Source organism: Hesperophylax consimilis, chromosome 1 (genome assembly GCF_061612785.1).
Source record: "Hesperophylax consimilis isolate HC1 chromosome 1, BYU_Hcon_1.0, whole genome shotgun sequence".
NCBI lineage: Eukaryota > Metazoa > Arthropoda > Insecta > Trichoptera > Limnephilidae > Hesperophylax > Hesperophylax consimilis.
Genome location: NC_142836.1, coordinates 40,610,060 through 40,628,354, shown reverse-complemented (window position 1 = coordinate 40,628,354; position 18,295 = coordinate 40,610,060). Strand labels below are relative to the sequence as shown.

General features: G+C 34.5%; 2 protein-coding genes across 9 annotated transcripts in view; one reads left to right on the top strand and one right to left on the bottom strand.

Moving 5' to 3' along the window:
• The window catches only part of LOC149426893 (UDP-glucosyltransferase 2-like), a 73,986-nt gene extending 58,149 nt beyond the window's left edge, over positions 1 to 15,837 (bottom strand). Inside the window, exon 1 of the mRNA XM_089635135.1 lies at positions 15,580 to 15,837. Coding sequence (XP_089491261.1) covers positions 15,580 to 15,837 — 258 coding nt within the window. The remainder of the gene's footprint in view (positions 1 to 15,579) is intronic.
• LOC149426892 (uncharacterized) overlaps positions 1 to 18,295 on the top strand; it is a 298,356-nt gene that overhangs the window by 225,636 nt on the left and 54,425 nt on the right. The gene's annotated exons all lie outside the window — the stretch shown is intronic.

The following is an 18,295-nucleotide window of genomic DNA, read 5'->3' as shown; positions in this document are numbered from 1 at the left end:
TGAACCATAACTACTTATTAATCATTATTCCCAAGAAGAAACAAGTAGATAATAAAGACAATAATATAATTACATTTATTGATGACAAATTAGAGAGACAGCAGAGATTTTCCCTTTGAATGAACACAGCTAGTAAACTTGAAAAAACATTCAAAAATTTAAACAAAGGAAATACAAATTTCATTAAAATAAAGTAATTTTTTAAGTACAGGTAGGTACCTACAGGAGAAAAATGAGTGTTGTTAATTTATTAAGAACCTCATATAATCATTGGTAATTCAGTTAAAAACGAGATTTCGGGCCGTTTTCTGATAAATTTTTAGCAAAGTTTCTAATATATCGGAACACGTGTTCATGTACTTGCATTTAATTATTTATTTATTTATTATTATTACATTTATTACATACAAGATATACAAATATAAAAGGAAGCTTTGACTGTCCAACTAGGAAGTTTCCCGTTTAAGGACAGTCAAATTGGCAGGTTGCGTGTACATAATTCCAGGTAGGTACATGTAAAATATAAAATAAAATTAAAATATAACATATAAATGTAAGAAAGAAAAATAGAAAGAAAATATTTTTAGGAAAATACAATTTAGCGGTAATAAACAATAAAATCCAGATAGGTACATGTAAAATATAAAATAAAAATATAATATATCAATGTAAGAAAAAAAAATATTTTTTAGGTAAATACAAAATACAAAATCGAGGAAATCAACTCAGACTACGTTTTTTAATAATTTTTCGGAATCTGATATGCGAAAATATTAGGATTTTTATGAACACGTGTTCCGATATCGTGATAATATATTCGTATTTTACTAAAAGTTTAACAGGTAACCTATTAATGCATTCGTTGAGGGCCTGCAATCCCGTTTTTATCCGGAATATCAATCATTTGAAGAGATTCTTAATTAATTAGCCATACATACTCATTTTTATCCTTGTATCTACTTTATCGCTTATCTGAATTCACCCAATCGTCAGTTTCAATGTTTAAAATTTTAAAGCTAACTTAATTTCAATACGCAGGGATATTTCACATCAGGCACAACAAGATATTTCTCACAGACAACCGAAATCGGTACGTTTGATAATCGTTGTAAATCATGTCTCGAACCATGTAGAAAGTCGAAAAACAGAGGTCACAGGCAAACACGTCACGGGGTTAACACCACAGCTGATGGGGTTAAAGAACTTGGAATAATCGTGATACAACTTCCCAAAGATGCTCATCTAAACTAGAACTAGCTGCCTTTTTAACTCCAACTTCTTAAGACGAGACAATACCCTAAAATAAAGCCAGAATCTAAAAGACGTGAGTGAAGCAGCCGTGCACAAAAACATGCGACGCGCGGCCCTGGTGTATTGGACAGATCTGAGTTCCCTAAAGTAATGTGGGAATCTTAACGACATAAGTGATGAAGTCGTGTAAAACCAATATTCCGGGGGCGGCCCAGCGGAATGAATGCACCCACGGTCGACTTTGCTCTAGCAGGCCTAGAAAATCGATCTTTCCATGGGGCTTATTTCAATTATTTCTGATCAACGTATTACTAAAATATCAAATGTTTCTAGATGGATCCCTCGAGAAGTTACTAATTCATGGTCTGGAAAAATAAAATCTGGTGCTTACCTCTAATTTTATAGAATTATATACAGGGTATCCGGAGGTAAAGTACACTAACTTCGGGATGTGATTCTACATGATTTTAGAAGTAAATAACTTTTTTCGAAATTCTAACGTTTTAAGGTATTTTATCTTTTTGATAAAAAAGATTTGTTTGTATGTGAAAAAAAGATGGAATATCTAAAAAAGTTATTTATCATTCTTATTTCTACCATCATGTAGAATCACCTCCCGAAGTTAGTGCACTTTACCATCCTGTATAAAATTTTCAAACGGTTTTAGATCTAATATTTTAATGGTAAGGTCTTGTTTTTGTTGATCTTAAATATAAATAACATGGGGATCCCTCTAGAAACATTCGAGATTTTAGTAATACGTTCATCATAAATAATTCAAATGAGAGCGTCGAACAAACCCCCTTATTAGAGTCGTATGTCGCCTTAAAGGTGCTCATCTCTCTATTTGTCTTATCTGAGCTAGAAATAGCTGTCCTTTTAACCCCAACTACTAGGTAGGTACTTGTTTGCTTCAGTAGTTTTTAAATTAAATCTTTCTGTTACGGGAAGTAAACAAACCGACTTTCAAACGGAATAAAGTTGGAAATGTTTTATAATTGAATCTCGTGTTCAGTTTCCAGTTGCAGCGGGGCATTTTTTGCTGCAAAGGTCGGAGGTCGAGCTAGAGTGTCTACTTGAAATAGTAAAATATTAATATGAGCGCATCCTCAAAATACCTATACATACAGCATACGGCTAACTCAGAAATTATTCAACAAGTGGGTCAAACTTGAGAAAATATATCTACTAGATAATTTAAAAAAAGGGTTCATCTCTCTTATTGGTCACATCATTGGGAGCTTCAGAGTTGTACCGCGCTGCAAGGTGAAGATTGCCTTGATGATAGCCAACCTCTCACGGGAGAAGAGGGCAAAAGAAAAATAAGGCCCTCTGTCAACAGAGATACTAACAAGATTCGTGACTGTGACACAACTACAAGTATCCTACCGATATGCTACTCTTCAAAACTGGTTTCCGTACATGGCGTTACCCGAATTATATTGAACTTGTGCTTTTTGCAAGTGCAGCCGTGGAATTAATACGATGTCAAGTGACTCTAGCGACGAAGACAAAAATATTGTCTTTCTTTATGTTTCCAAGCATAAAACACGCTCTAAAAGAAGATTTTGGTTTCACCCATGCAACGAAATATTTTTTTATCTCTACTCGTCGCCGCCAAGAAACTTTACAAGAGAATGATGACAAATTGAATTTAGAATTCCCACCTCCAAATTTAAAATTTAAATCATAATTTCTGTCAAACGAGTAGTACATGTGGTTACAACACGCGTAGTTTACTACCTGCACTGTCAGTAGCGTGCAACTGAAGTCAAACCCGTAGTCGACATTACATTACATTAATGCCGCAAATGTTGCATTACATTACATTAATGTTGCAAAGCGAAGAAACCTTTCAAAAGTAGTTACAGCAGCTGTTTCGTACCCAAACACGAATAATTTGAATCATTTTGTATTCTCGTGAAAGAAATTATTCGTGTGATTCATGATCCAAGATGTCAGGAACAATACTTGCGTGGATGAAATAAATACACTTTTTTTGGCTGCGAACATTTGTTAACTGGAGCAGGTAACTTAGATTGTATTTAAAACAAATGCATTTCTTCTTACGTAAATAATCGAATAGTGGATTATTTTGTAAAAACCAATATTGTATTTGATAATGCAGTCAGGCAAATTGTAAGAATACCTTGCATTATTTTTATACTTTGTTAGGTACGACAGACTTGTGTTCCAGCTCAAATTTGTCGTTTTAATTTATATTTAGATCGGTGAAACTTTAAGCTATACACAATACACATCTGGCCCGCTGTACTACCGATGGGAATGTATGGCGAGCAATATGCTGAAATAGGCCAAGCCGTGGAACCGGAGTTGCTCGGGTATTTATTTATCGTTTGGAGAAAAAGTTTGAGGTTTTAAGGTATACAATTCCGTAGTACATTATTTTGATGTATCTCATATGTAAGCGCCCGAAAATATTTTTTTACGACTTTTCTCTACTTTCTTTAAATGTAATATGCAGGTATTATATATATAAACCTTTCTAAATGATAGTGAAAACCTTATCAAAATCTGTTGCACAGTTTAGAAGAAATAAGCGTACAAACAGACAGAAGCCGATAGCGACTTGTTTTATACAGTAAAATTTATTTTTTCAAGTTCAATAGCCTTTGATCGAATTAACATTCGTAGATCGTCTAATAAATACTGTTTTATTATTCTGAATCTCGAAACGGCCCGACTCGGCTTCCTGTTATAAACACTAGTAGCCAGTAAGAGATAAACATATACCACATCGGACTTTTATGTAGGCCTTTTTAAGGTATACAATTCCGTAGTACATTATTTTGATGTATCTCATAATGTTTAGCCAGCGTTAGCAATGTAGTGCTTGAAAAAATATTTTTATAACTTGATTATAAAACATCGACATTTTTATACTTTCTATAAATACAACATTCACGTAGTATATATATTATGTAAACCTTCCGGGAAAAAATCTCTAAATGGTAGTGAAAACCCCATCAATATTCGTTGCGTAGTTTAGAAGAACGTAACACACAAACAGACAGACGCGGGTGGTAACTTTATTTTATACTATTCAGAGATCAGTTAACATTTATTATATACAGGATGTATCGGCACTAACCCGACAAACTTTAACCAGCTATTCCTTAGCACATTTGGAGTAAAAAATGTTATGGGCACTTTGCTGTCCGGTAGCATTTTTTTTTTCAATTAAAACTTTTCAACTGTCATTGGCATTGCTTTTCGTGTATAACAGCTGTTATAAGCAAGTATGTCGAAAAGCGTCTTCGCTCTTTCGCACACACTAAATAATAATAGTTAAAAATGGGACGAATGTTGCCGTGCCATTTCGTTGTCATTGTAAACGTGCGTCAATATAGGTACACACGTGCATTATTCAACGGAATTCGAATTAAATATTGCCAGATGGGTTTTCAAACTTTGACAAAGGATAAAAGAGTGGTGACATGTGGTGAAAATATGAATAGTAAATTTTTTATTTAAAAAAAACGTTAACGGACAACAAAGTGCACATAAGATTTTTTACTCCAAATATGCTAAGGAATAACTGGTTAAAGTTTGTCGGGTACGTGCCGATACACCCTGTATAGATCTAGAGTTCCCCACGATGGAATTTACAAGCAAAACCTTTGTTTATAATCGAGCTGATTATAAATCGACCTTTTCAAAATTATTAGTCCAGACTGGTTTAGTTAATTATTCATAAAGTACAAATAATATTTGCGTAAACTTGTTACAATTCATACACCATGAATCAGTGGCGGCTCGTGACATTTGCGCAAGACAAATAAAAAAATTACTTTTTCGAAACTTTTTTATTCATTAAATATATTAACCTAAGATAATCTTTTTAATGATTTATACGTATTAAAAGAAAATGTCAAAGTTAGACGATAAAAAATCTGTGGTCTTTAACCACACAAAAATGATTGTTTAATAGCTGTCTAAAATTTAAAACACATTTATTAGTAAAAATGTGTATGTATATCGTGTACTTATGACTGTGATAACTCTATAGCATGATTAAATGATCCACAAAATCAAACAAACCTGTCATACTTATTCAATCTTAATTATAAAGATTCCCTAATACGCCGCTGCAGTGCTGGTATACGGTGAGAAGGGTCGTGTACTGCACGGGTTAAAATATTTACTCATTATAATATTCATGCAAGATTTTTTTAGACTCGCACCATTTTTTTCCAATCCTCAAAAACACAGTCATATTTCATTTCGCGTTTAGTTGCTAACCACACGTTTCTTCGGATAACATTTGCGATGTCATTAATCTGGTCTGCATTGAAATACTTCAAAATTTAACCAATTTGATTATGCTCTCCGTATTTGATTTGGTAAATCGATATTTAAATTTAACATTATCCTCTAATAGCGCTGCCAAAGGGTATGACTGCGTTTTTACCTTTTTATTGCGCGACTAATCGATATTTGTCAAATCAACCAGATTTTTAACAAAGTCCGCGATCTTCGTCTTAACACTATTATTGTTCGAGGAATGAACAAGGGTTGGGATAGCCGTACTTTAAGGGCTATTCCACACAGATAAAACATAAATGAAGTCTATGGCTTATGACAGGCGAATCCGAAAACACAATTCGTAACGTTAAGTCACAATCAACTTACCGGGTGGCGAATGGAATCTGCATGGTGAGACTCATCTGTCAGCACTGGGACGGTGATCGTGGTTTATTAGCACTCGTTATTTTAACTTAAATTGCGATAAATACGGATTAAGTGATTATTCCGATAGATAACCGGCGATGGTGTACACATGGGTTTTTGACAGGACGAACGGTTTTTGTGCGACTGTACGGCTCACGGCACTCCGTAGTTATAGCTGACGTGTGCGAATTTAAACTACACAGTTCAAATTCTGACTATACGATTGGTTAGCACACGGCCTGTCAAAGCAAACGGCGTGACGGAACAATTGTAATACGTCCCTAATCCTGGGACAAATCAAAAAATCTGTTTCCTAATTGGTTTGTGGGTAACGGTAGATGGAGACTAGAAAAGGTGTTGATGTAAGTATCACTGTGCCTTTATTATATACCCAGTATTTTGGTCATCACGTTGAGATGCATGTCAGCTAGGTCACATCACATCAGGATGTGAAGATCACGGATCTTTAAGGTTCTCCAGGGAGATTGTCACCGTGGGTGGTGAAGACGAACTGTGGCGAATTCATCCAGGTCGATGCTCGACACTGTTAGTAGTTAATAAGGTTGGGTTATATTTTTCACGTCTGTGTAATTTTGTAGGCACAGTATACATTTTATTGCTACTTAAGATTTATATAAAAATAAAAATGAATTAAATTCGAAGCCGCTGTATTTGCACATAATTTAATGTTGTAAGAACGTAGTCTTTCGCAAGACGTTCCCAATAACACGGAGACAAAAAATAAAGTCATTTCCGTACAAACTGCAGGAACATAAATTACATTACCATTTCTGTTACTTTAGGTGGTGCAAGCGGGATATTCTAGGTCGACCGGAAATAACAAATATTGCGCCTTCGTCCTTTTAATGTAGCCCGACTGAAAGCGCCTTTCAGAATTAAAACGTATTTACTTTGGCCGTCGCCCGAGCTCGGAAAGAGACATAAAATATTAGCGGCGCATTTGTGTGACCTTTCACATTCATTTAGCTCCGAAGCTAAGTGCAAACGTTTAATTAAATGCAGCGAGCTACAACTTGACTTGGTTGTAGGACTGGAAGGCGGGTGACATTGACACACGGCCCAGTTTATTTGTGCAGGTACTATGATATACCACTTGTGACCAGGGCCGGTGCGAAAGGTACCCACGGCCGCCGCCTGAGTGTGAGTGCGAATGATGGTTCGAAACCAAAATAACATGAAAAATCGTGTTAATACTTCCATTCTAGAATCTTTCATTCATATAAAAATAAAAATAAAATCCTTCCGTGAATGTTATTTTATTTTACTACTATACGACGTGTACCCGGCGTCGCTGAGGGTTATGCTTAGGATATACCATCACGGGCTTTTATGTAGGCCTTTTTAAGATATACAATTCTATAGTACATTATATTGATGTATTTCATAAGATTCTGTAGTTCCGCCGCGCGTGTCCCGTGACATCTCACACAAAAATCTAATTTTTGAATGTTTATATCTTTGATACTATTCCAAAAAGTTATGTCCTCATTAATATGATACATTTGTAAAAAAAACTTTAAATTTCGTTGCAGGAGACGACCTCATTTGCAATTTGTTACTGTCGTCATTTTAGCTTTTTCAAGCTGAATGTGGTTCCGGTATCATGTAGCTATGTTCACAAGTGAGACAGCTATGTTTTAAGCTTTCAATAAGACTGCATAAGAACGATTTGAGGTCAAGTGGTTCAAAGCGCCGAGGTTGCACCCAGGAGTCGTGGTGGGTTCGATCCTCTAAAAGCTAAGTCATTCATCATTGCAATGTTTTACTTCTTTAAGAAAATATACCACGGTAACAGTGTTTATTTGTCATGTAGTCCTGCCACTGTTCAAAATGAGTACCAATATTGTAAAACGATTTTTCATTTTGATGATGATTCTAATATGAACGGAACATGTTTTTTTTTCGTTCATTAGTCATACATAGTTTTTGACAAACACATTCCTAGAGGATCTCAGGTTCAGTCATGATTAGGGTTTACGTGAAATTAACTATTAACAATGAATCAGTTATGAAAACCGCCAAAACATGTTGCAGGCAATGAAGAAGAAAATTCATATTCACCCCTTAGTGCGGCCGCCCGCGGGCGTCGCACTAATTGTGCATAATACTGCGCCGCCCCTGCTAATACCTACCTACCTTGAAGTCAGGCCCGTCTCATTTTTTCTATTTCGTCCTGAAGTCCCGGCCTTTTATAAGGCGAGATTCTACAATCCGTCCAAGTTAAAAAACTTAAGCAGTAAACAAAAAAGCAATGAATATTTTCTCGAGTTCGGCATAAAGGGTATCGAAACAACTAACTATTCAAGGCACCTAAAAATCGTAGGCCGCTGAGAGTCTATGCAGAGGTTTACTGGATGAATAATAATGCTCTAATTTGATTTATACTGTTGGTAGATATCTCTGAATGAAAAATCTCTATAAATCTGATCTATGCCTACCGGATTTCAAACAAACAGATGCCGGCAATTTACATGTGCAGACCCAGACCGGCCAATAGATTATCAGCTCAAGGAAGAATTATTACAATACGTTCAGTTCATTATCAACTCTTTCCACTAATCTTCTAATCAATGTAATATCATTAGAAATGGAGAAAATAGCATATTTAAAATCAATATCCAGTGTTTTTACTATAGTGTACTCTGCGTGCAATGTCGTAAACTCTTTTTAATAAAAGTGTGTTTATCTGAAGTGACCAGCCAGCTAAGTGTGTTTTTTCTGTGTCTGTTTGTAAATAATATGTATATTTTTCTGAATCTGTTAGTAAATAATAAAATTAAATAGAGACTAGGACAAATCGGGTAAACAAAGTTCCGGGTCGTTTTACACGTTAGGCACTTTTACGTACGACTGATGTTATAGATCAAGGCTGCCCAACCTTTTTAACAGTTGGGCAAAATTGACGATTTTGAATCGGGCCACTGAATACCTGACGGTTCCTATTTCCATGGGGGGGGGGGTTGTTAGAGAATTTCTATAAAACATAATTCCCCACAAAAAAAAAACAAAATGAGTGCTCCCCACAAAATATTTGAAATCCATGGGGGGGGGTTGTTACGGAACTTCGCTGAGAAAAAATTCCGCGCACCCAAAAACATCATATGTGATTCCCCGCAACAATTTTTCGATTTCCATAGGGGGGGGGGGGGGGTGGCTACAAGATTCCATTTCGGACGCAAAAGATATTATATCAAAAACCGGTGTATTTTTCTTTAAAAAATGAGTTCAACAGGTTAGATTTTTTTCGTCGCTGATTCTCGTTCTTTTTCAAATTGGCGGATTGGCGGGTTTTTTGAAATTGGTTCACGCGGGCCACTTATAATTCGTTCGCGGGCCACATTGTGGCCCGTGGGCCTGGGGTTGGGCAGCCTTGTTATAGATGGTCGCGTGGTTTGGTCTCCAACTCGTCAAAATGTGTATATCTTCTAACGTTAGTGCTACAATTTTTTTTAAAGTTCGATATATTTCACCCAAAGTAAGGGAAAATTAACCAAACTTCGGGGACACCTGACACACCCACATAGCACTTCTATAGGTGTATCCCTTCAGTTGTAGGTACCTAAATAGCACTCCTACCAGAATGGGAAGCATACGGTTTGAAAATAATATAAATATTTTGCATTAACTAGTGGATATTTCAATGTTTGAAAAAATATTGCTATAAAAAAAAGATGGATGGAAAACGGAAAATAAATGAAATAATTAAGAAACTAAAACAAAAACCAAACGAGAAGATTAGTGAAAATAATTAGGGTGGGGTAACCATGAACTCAGCGTTTTTCTTTTTAATGCTCTAAATTACAGCCTATTTATTTCTCAATTAAATTTAATACTCCGTCCCTGAATGAGTTTCATTGTCCTCTAAAATTATAATAATTCATACTTATTTTTCGGGTTATCTTGTTTAATTCGTGTTTTTTTTTTCTTTTTGAAAAGGGGATAAATTTCTAAGGATGGGTTGTTTCAAAGAATATGAACAATTCATCAACTTTCGATGTTTATTTTTAAGTTCTGTGAAGGTTCTACTCAAATTATGTTTTTATTATGAACTTTGAATTAATTTGAAATTTGATGAATTGTTCAAATTCTGTAAAACAACCCGTCCTAATTCAATGGATTCTTATGAACGTGAACAATGTAGGTACACATGGTAGGAAAACGAAAAGTAGTAAAGAGGCTGTGTTATAAATGTTATCCGCCTTTTTAGGTATTTTTAAACTAAATAAATTCCGTTACAGATAACGTACGTTTTTAACTGCCTTAACTCGGGACTGTCATAAAATAATACTATTCTATTTCTATATCTAGTATATTCCTCTCTATACCAACTTTTGAAATGACTTGACTTCATATTATTACTTCTCCCTCATACAAAATTCACATGAATAACATTGAGCGAATACAAAAAAAAATTCTACCGTTTTATAAATTTTAAATTAAATATCCGACTAGTAGACTTACAATATCATTTCTTATTAAATACTTTAAAATTACACACATTGGAAGACAGGCGTAAAATAAACGACTTAACTTTTTTATTCAAGATTCTAAACTATAAATTCGACTGTTGCAAACTTCTGCAACTCATAAACTTACGAATACCTACAATAACAACATGACAAAATACACTATTCCACTGCAACACACATAAGGGCAATTACATTACGAACTTCCCAATACAACGGTTTCACACTATGTGAAACCAATACTTAGGTGATGTCGATATATTTAATATTAACTTAGCGAATTTTGTGGATTACGTAAAAGACTTATTTCAACACTATTCCTAAATGGAAGTTATATTTTTGTAAACCAGTCAAATCGCTGTATTTTTTAATTTATGTTCATGTTATTCTTAATTTTGTTTCTTGCATATATTATTTTTTAATGTTATTTTATTTTTATTATTCCTTTCTCATGTTTCAAAACTGTCTGTCATTAAAATTGTACCGCCTACATGTAAAAGCCCTCTGGGCGTTAAATAAGTAAATATTACATTCGATGACGAAGAAAAGCTGCTCAAAGAAAGAAAGATATTCTGTCCTTTTTTTAAATTTAATTCGCGTATCGTTAGACTACCAATGATTTAAACCTCGAACCGCCACTGTTCACTACTATTAATTAGTTCAGGGTGCTATCGGTTGTGGTATGTTCTGTGGTTATGTCAATCTATTGCTTGAATGTACAATATATGTATCTTGAAGCTGAAATGCAAAGATCAGTTTGTGCGGTTCGTACCAACTGCAAATATGTGGTTGGTATATTTGAGATGACCAACGACCACTCACCGCCAGCATTTCCTCAACTCAGTTGGACAAGGTTCTAAAGGTATGAGGTATCAAAGGTTAAAATATTTTAGTTTAATATATTTTAAAAGAAAACATACTTAGCAGAGGCGGCCTGTGATAATGTGTAATTAAAATGGAGCAAACTAATAAATGGGGGCACGCACTCCAATTTATTATATCTACTTTATTATATTTGTAAGCTATTTAATTAAATAATACTGCTACGTCAGCGTTCCCAAGATGATCTCGACAGAAAAGGACACGCAATTCATCGTTAAAAATATAACAAAACCGTTTGAATTCACAGTTCACGAATTCCGATCTGTGAATGTTGTAGCGCTAAAATTTTACATTAGTATTTCTAAGCTAATACAATCCAGACGCATTGGATTACGTATGATAATTAATGCACGGGTGAGTTATATATGTGCACTGCTCTAACACGTGATTTGACGTTAAGATTGTAATCTGTCCCGTTCATGTCACCGTTTCGACTAGGTCGGGCTGTCTCGATACCATTTTCGTACATCGATAACTGGGGCACAGATGTTGTTGTAAGTTGTTATGTAAAGACTGAAGATAATCAGTGCGATGCACAAATTCACGTACCAAGGCCTCTGATACTTTTATATACCATACGTATACTTATAATTTTAGAACATAACTTAATATAATAATAATTTATATGTCAATGGCATAATCTATTATAAGATATGGATTAACCATATAGGGATATACTACTATAACCAATCTGAAACAAGTCCAAGTTGTACAAAACGCAATTGTAAAATTACTAGTCGTCCCTAATATTTTTAAACAGAGACATAATGCACCGTTGCTGTTTCAGAGTGACAAAATTTTACCTGTTAGAATAGCCCTATGGCAAAAAATCATTATTCAGTATATATTTACCCCGCAGCATAAAGAAAAATTAGAACATAAATACAATACTAGATTCACGCGCAATGACGGGTTAATAGTTCCGAAATTTAATAATAAATACGGACAGAGAACGTTTGAATACAACATACCGAAGATATTTAATTTATTACCTGACACTATAAAGCAATGTAAGTCTATGAATAAGGTTAAATTATGGTGAAAAATTGGCTATCGAAAAAAAAAATATTTACTTTAATATGTATGAAAAATTGTATGAAAAAATTGTTGATTCTGTAGATATAAGATGTAAATTATAACTTATAAAAATGTATATGTAACTAAACTTTAAGCACCTGTTGACAAGCCAATTCAATTGGCTTTGCAGGACTTGTTTGTTGATATGTATTAACTATTTATTCAATAAAAAAAAATAAAAAAAACGCGCATGTAGAACCATAATATGCAACCAGCTAGGGCACAATGATTCATTGCATAAGGTTCTAATTACATTTCCCAAATGACATGCAAAGTGTCACGTTTATCTTAATAACCAAACTAAAATACTTTACAAACAATTAAGGCGATGCCATACGTAGTAATGCAAAATCATGTGTTTTTGGTTTGAAAATTTGGTCGCCTAGAAATTTTTCAGATGCTTTAATTAAATACTGCGAGTAGAATACATCTTGTATCATAATTTTATTGTATAATGTGGCAAATTAAGTTATTTATAAAATGATCTGAAAAAAATTCAATATTTATGCGTGAACATCCACAAAATAAAATAAAAGGCACTTTTTGACCATGTTTTTTTCTAGCATAAATCAAAATTGGCGGATGGTGTTACGCGGGAATTTAAACCTTATCGCCATCTACGTAAGGGTTGTTATTGATAGCGGCTCAATTTAAAATATTACACGACGTAGTGTATCGCCCTAAATCTCAAAATCACAAAATGTTTAATAGGTAGAATATGATAAATCGTCATTGCAAACTTCGATATCTCAGAACATGGTTAGGCGAAATTAGAACCCTATCCAACTAAAGTATAGTGAACTATAGTGCGCCTCGTAAAATTGATCAACTGTCAGATTCAAATAAAATGACAATTGGAAAAGGTTCAAAGTGATGTTAGAACCTTGTAAAATAAATAGAAGCTTAAAAAATTTGATTCTAGAACAAACGGAAATAGAACTCAAATGGCCCTGAAAGTTATTTTGGTTACAGAAATGAGCAAAAGAATTTTTTTGCATTCAAAAGTCATTTTTTGAAAAAAAGAGTTAGAACCTTGCCCAACTGAGGTAAGGATTTAGAAGCCGGCCTGGCATCAGCTTGCAGTCCAACTAAACACGTACATAGTTACAAATACATAATGCGGTTGCCTTGAATGCAAAATTAGCAAACAGTTACGAGTTGGATTTTGAAGGGGCACTACTATAGATAATAGAAACCATAAACGCGCCTACAAACATCGTTCAGCCATACTGTTTCACTACCATAGATAATAGAAGCCATAGATAAACGTGCGTCCAAACATCGTTCACTCATACTGTTACACTACCATATATAATAGAAGCCATAGATGAACACGCGTCCAAACATCGTTCACCCATACTGTTTCACTAACATAGATAATAGAAGCCATAGATAAACGTGCGTCCAAACATCGTTCACTCATTCTGTTACACTACCGTAGATAATAGAAGACATAGATAAACGCGTGTCCAAACATCGTTCACCTATACTGTTACACTACCATAGATAATAGAAGTCATAGATAAACCCACATTGTTAACTGCAAATCGTACGCACGCAAAGCTACGTATAGCTTATATTTCTAAGTACTAAAAATAATTTCTCTTGCGGCCAATGTCATCTTTGGAGATGATGTGTAAAGGATTTTTTTATAAAAGTAGTAAAGGAAGTTCTGGGAAGAAAGGGTATTAGGAATGGGTTGTAAGCTGGAGTTCCGTGTGTCTTGGAGTGACTTACTGATATAAAATACTACAAATTTATTAAAAATCTGGTTAAAATTATTCGAATTCCCGTTAAAAACGGGACTTCATCATAGAGCCTAGATTCGGTAGTTTTAGAGAGCGTTGGGAGAGTTGGAGGTAAAAACGCGAAACCTATTTTTTCACTTCATATCTCATCTAAATATAATATATCAATGGACTGCAAGCCTTTAACGAATGAATTGAAAGACTTCTTAGCAAACTATCAGTAAAATACGAATGTGTTGTGAAGATGTCGGAACACGTGTTTTGTGAACTTTTGTAATTTCATTTATTAGGATAAGCTTATGTAAGCTGCATTTCCTAATATTTTATTAGGAAATTGCCTGCAATTCATTTATCAAACTAAACTATAACTTGGACAAAATATTGTATTATTTTAATGTCAGACATCATTTTGATGAATCTGACGTATTCTGCCAAGAAAATGTTTGCTATTAATTTAACGTAAACAAGTACGATAACATTATAGTTCCTTTCAGAGAAAACCCGGCGTGTTTTATGTTTGTATACAGCTGGCAGATCTTGAAAGCTCGCGACAGCTGTCTCCCTATTGGATGTGTTCGTTACCTGCTATGAATGTAAACTTAATATTATATTATTTGCATAAAACAAAACATACAGAAATGTTTTATTCCTCGTATACGGTTTCCCTCAGGTCTGGAATCCCACAAAAGATTAATTTAGTACTCATTCTCATCTCGGAGTGAGGAGAAACTCGTGAGGCGCATATTAATTTGTGGTTGGTTGGGCGGGGTGAATTTTAGGTCATTATGCTCTCGCTCCCTGAGATCCGAATATTCTCGACATCACTCTCAGAAAAATACAAAAAATGAGCTATCATTACTGTTCTGATAAGATAAACTCAAATTTCGCGAACTTCGGCATACATATTGCGTATTTTTTTGTAGAAAAAGACATCAAGGAGTCCCTAAGGAGCGATTTTATATTTGGTTTTTAGATCCCGTACACACATGAGGCATCCGACGTGAAAGATGAGGTCAAAAAATGAGAGAATCGTAGAAATAGCATTGTGAACGAGTCCTTCAGCAGTCAGCACGCCCCTCGATCCGTCTTAATTAGGAGCTAGGCTTATTAAAGAGGGCGGAGCGGGAGGGAAATGGAAGCATTGTGTTTTATCTATTCCGTTCTGAGATAAAGGCGTTCTAAAGCCGTTTGCTGAAAACGTCACATAAAATTAATATCAACTGGAACAGAATGGACGATTTATACCTGCTTTATTCTCGTCGGTACATAAACAATAAACACTCACCCAAAACAAGGAAACTAAATCTTTGTGCCCGCAGAATTTACGAGCATTTCCCCAGAATCTATTTGTTTATTAGAGTTTGCGGTGGTTTTAAATAAGTTTTAATTTGTTCCGGAAAAGAAAAACAGCACACAATATCACTTATTAAAAGTTTATTTACCTGTATATACAATCCGAGTTGTTGCAAGACATTCATCTTCATGCCCACTTCGAAGCGTTTGTCCCAGTTCTTTCTGACGAAGCTGACGTCTATCTGTGTGATGTTCGAGAGGTCCACGTCCTGGCTGGGAGCGATGGGACGGGTGGTGATGCTGACCACGTCGTGTCCACGGCGCGCCATCTCCCGGATGATGGGGATGTACACGGCGTTATGGCTGTAGTTTGGGGTGGGCATGTGGAACAATATGCGACCACCCATCACACCCGGAACCACCCACACACCAAGAATCAGAAGAAATCCCGCAAGTTTTTGTCTCATCTCCATCCCCTACTGTTAATATTACTGGTGTAAAAATTTATCTAATACTAGAATATTGAGTTTATGTAACATGAATGCCTTGCACGTATTGCTAGCAAAAAAAACCGCCTAACAGCCCGTTCGTTAGAACTCTTTATATAAGACTTAAGAAATAATAATTTCATATTTTAATGCTGTATTTTGTGTCAAATTTTACATTTTATCGCAAATAATGGCCTCAGTTTTGACAGAATAGATAAGCCTTGTTTTTACTCTATATATTGTATATTATTTCTCTTATCTGTAACCTTAACGTTTAACATTTCATAGAAATAATTCATTACCTTTTGTAGAAACATTGAAAAAACTTGCTGATATAAAATTATAGCTAATTTATTAAAAAAATAGTTGAATTATTCGTATTCCTATTAAAAACGGGGCTACAGGCCTTCGAATTGACAGGTTTCCTAACAAGCTGACGGTAAAACACGAATATGTTAGGAGGATGTCAGAACACGTAATCATTAACAATTCTAATATTGTAACATTTCGTCATTATATTTGCAACTAAAAGAACACCTGTACGAACACGTGTTCCGATATATTCTTTATAGACTAATATTATATTGGGAAAAAATTTGCAATCATGTTTATAACAGGATATCAATAAAGCAGCTTTACTATTTTTTCTCCGTGAAATTTTGATATTGATTTACTTCAAAAAATATTTACACTTGTGTAAGTTATTCTGGTTTGCAAGGTTTATGAGCCCGGTCAGAAATTACACAGCGCTTTGGGGGAAATTATCACACTAAACTATCGCGAGCTAGAAGTTAATAACAAATTATATTATGGAAGTCATCAGTTTGCAGCGCGGCGGCGACTATGGGCTTGGATATTTCCTTGAAGTGCTTTTCCGTTCCATTTCCAAGTTCGAAACACTTCAAAAAGTTTCCGATTTTATTCGTCGGGAAGGCTCCTCTCGAATTTGGTTTCAGCGGGGTGTTAATCTGCCTACAGCGACGAGAAGGCATCGGGTTACGGGTTACGGGCTACGGTTTACTCCCGGCGTAGCGTAGGTTTATGTTTGCGGGTATTCCGACAGATGTAATACGATAGATCTTCTAAGCGTTCGCGCGCCGTTATCTCACTTTATATGTCAGCGAAAACTGTATTGCGACGCTCGTAAAATAGTCTCAACATTGCAATTGCTTCAGTCGAAATAAAACGTAGGCTGTTAAATGTGACGTTCGATGAATCCCTAAACCCTCGTAGGTATATTAAGGCGAAGCTTAATGCCAAATCACTATTTTGATTAATCTTTATAACGAATTGGTGTACATGGTTATATTACATTATGAATACCAAAAATATGCTTTAGATAAATTGAAGGTTTTCCTATCGCTTTGCTTGAGTAGAATACAAATAAAAATATAAAATACTCAATAAAAAATATAAATGTAAACTAATAAAAAAATAAAAATTTCAATAGAAATGTATGAACGCATAAAGGAAACAACTTTTTAAAAATACAGTATTATAGCTAAGATTATCGGTGACAGTTTCACATGATTAACTTTTTTGTTTTCTTATAAAATTATTTACAAAATAAATAAAAACCACTATTGTGCTTGATACGAACGTTTCTAGACTCCGTTTGTCAAGCGATTTGAATGCCTATTACCTACGATATAAGGTATACCAAGAATATACACATTTTTGGCTTGTAGCTTCCTCTTAATATCAAGCCTTGGCGATATTTTATTTTATATTCTTTTCTTACTGACCACTAAAACAGGAGCAAATACGTAGAATCATCAGAATATGATGATACTATTAAAACTCCTGTGATTAACCGACCGTGTGGGTTAAATTAGATTGTTGAACAGAGCAGTTGGCAAAATATCAGGAATGGAATAAAGTTCATAATGGGATTCTGCACAAACATGTTAAACACCCCATTATAATATTGCAAGCTGGTTCGGCAAGGCAAGGCAAGATTCACCCTATTATTTTTCCATAAAATAAATAATTATATTTTCCCTAATATAAAAATAAATTCTCCAAAACTAATAAGAAGAACCCAGTGTTTTGGTAGCTGGCGTACCAAAAAATAATATTGCTAATTTATTAGGAATCTCTTCAAATTACTGGTAATTCCGATTAAAAATAATTAACAATTTTCCTGAGGAAGTTTTTGGAAATTACGTTTTATCAAATTATCATGATATCGGAACGTGTGTTCATGCAAATAAACATTCTTAAATTATTATTTATTATTATTAAAGAATGTTTTATCGATTTGTCCTCATAATATACATATATATATATATATATATATATATATATATATATATATATATATATATATATATATGTGGGAAGCATAGAATGAGGACAGTTTTTCGAGCGCGCCCAT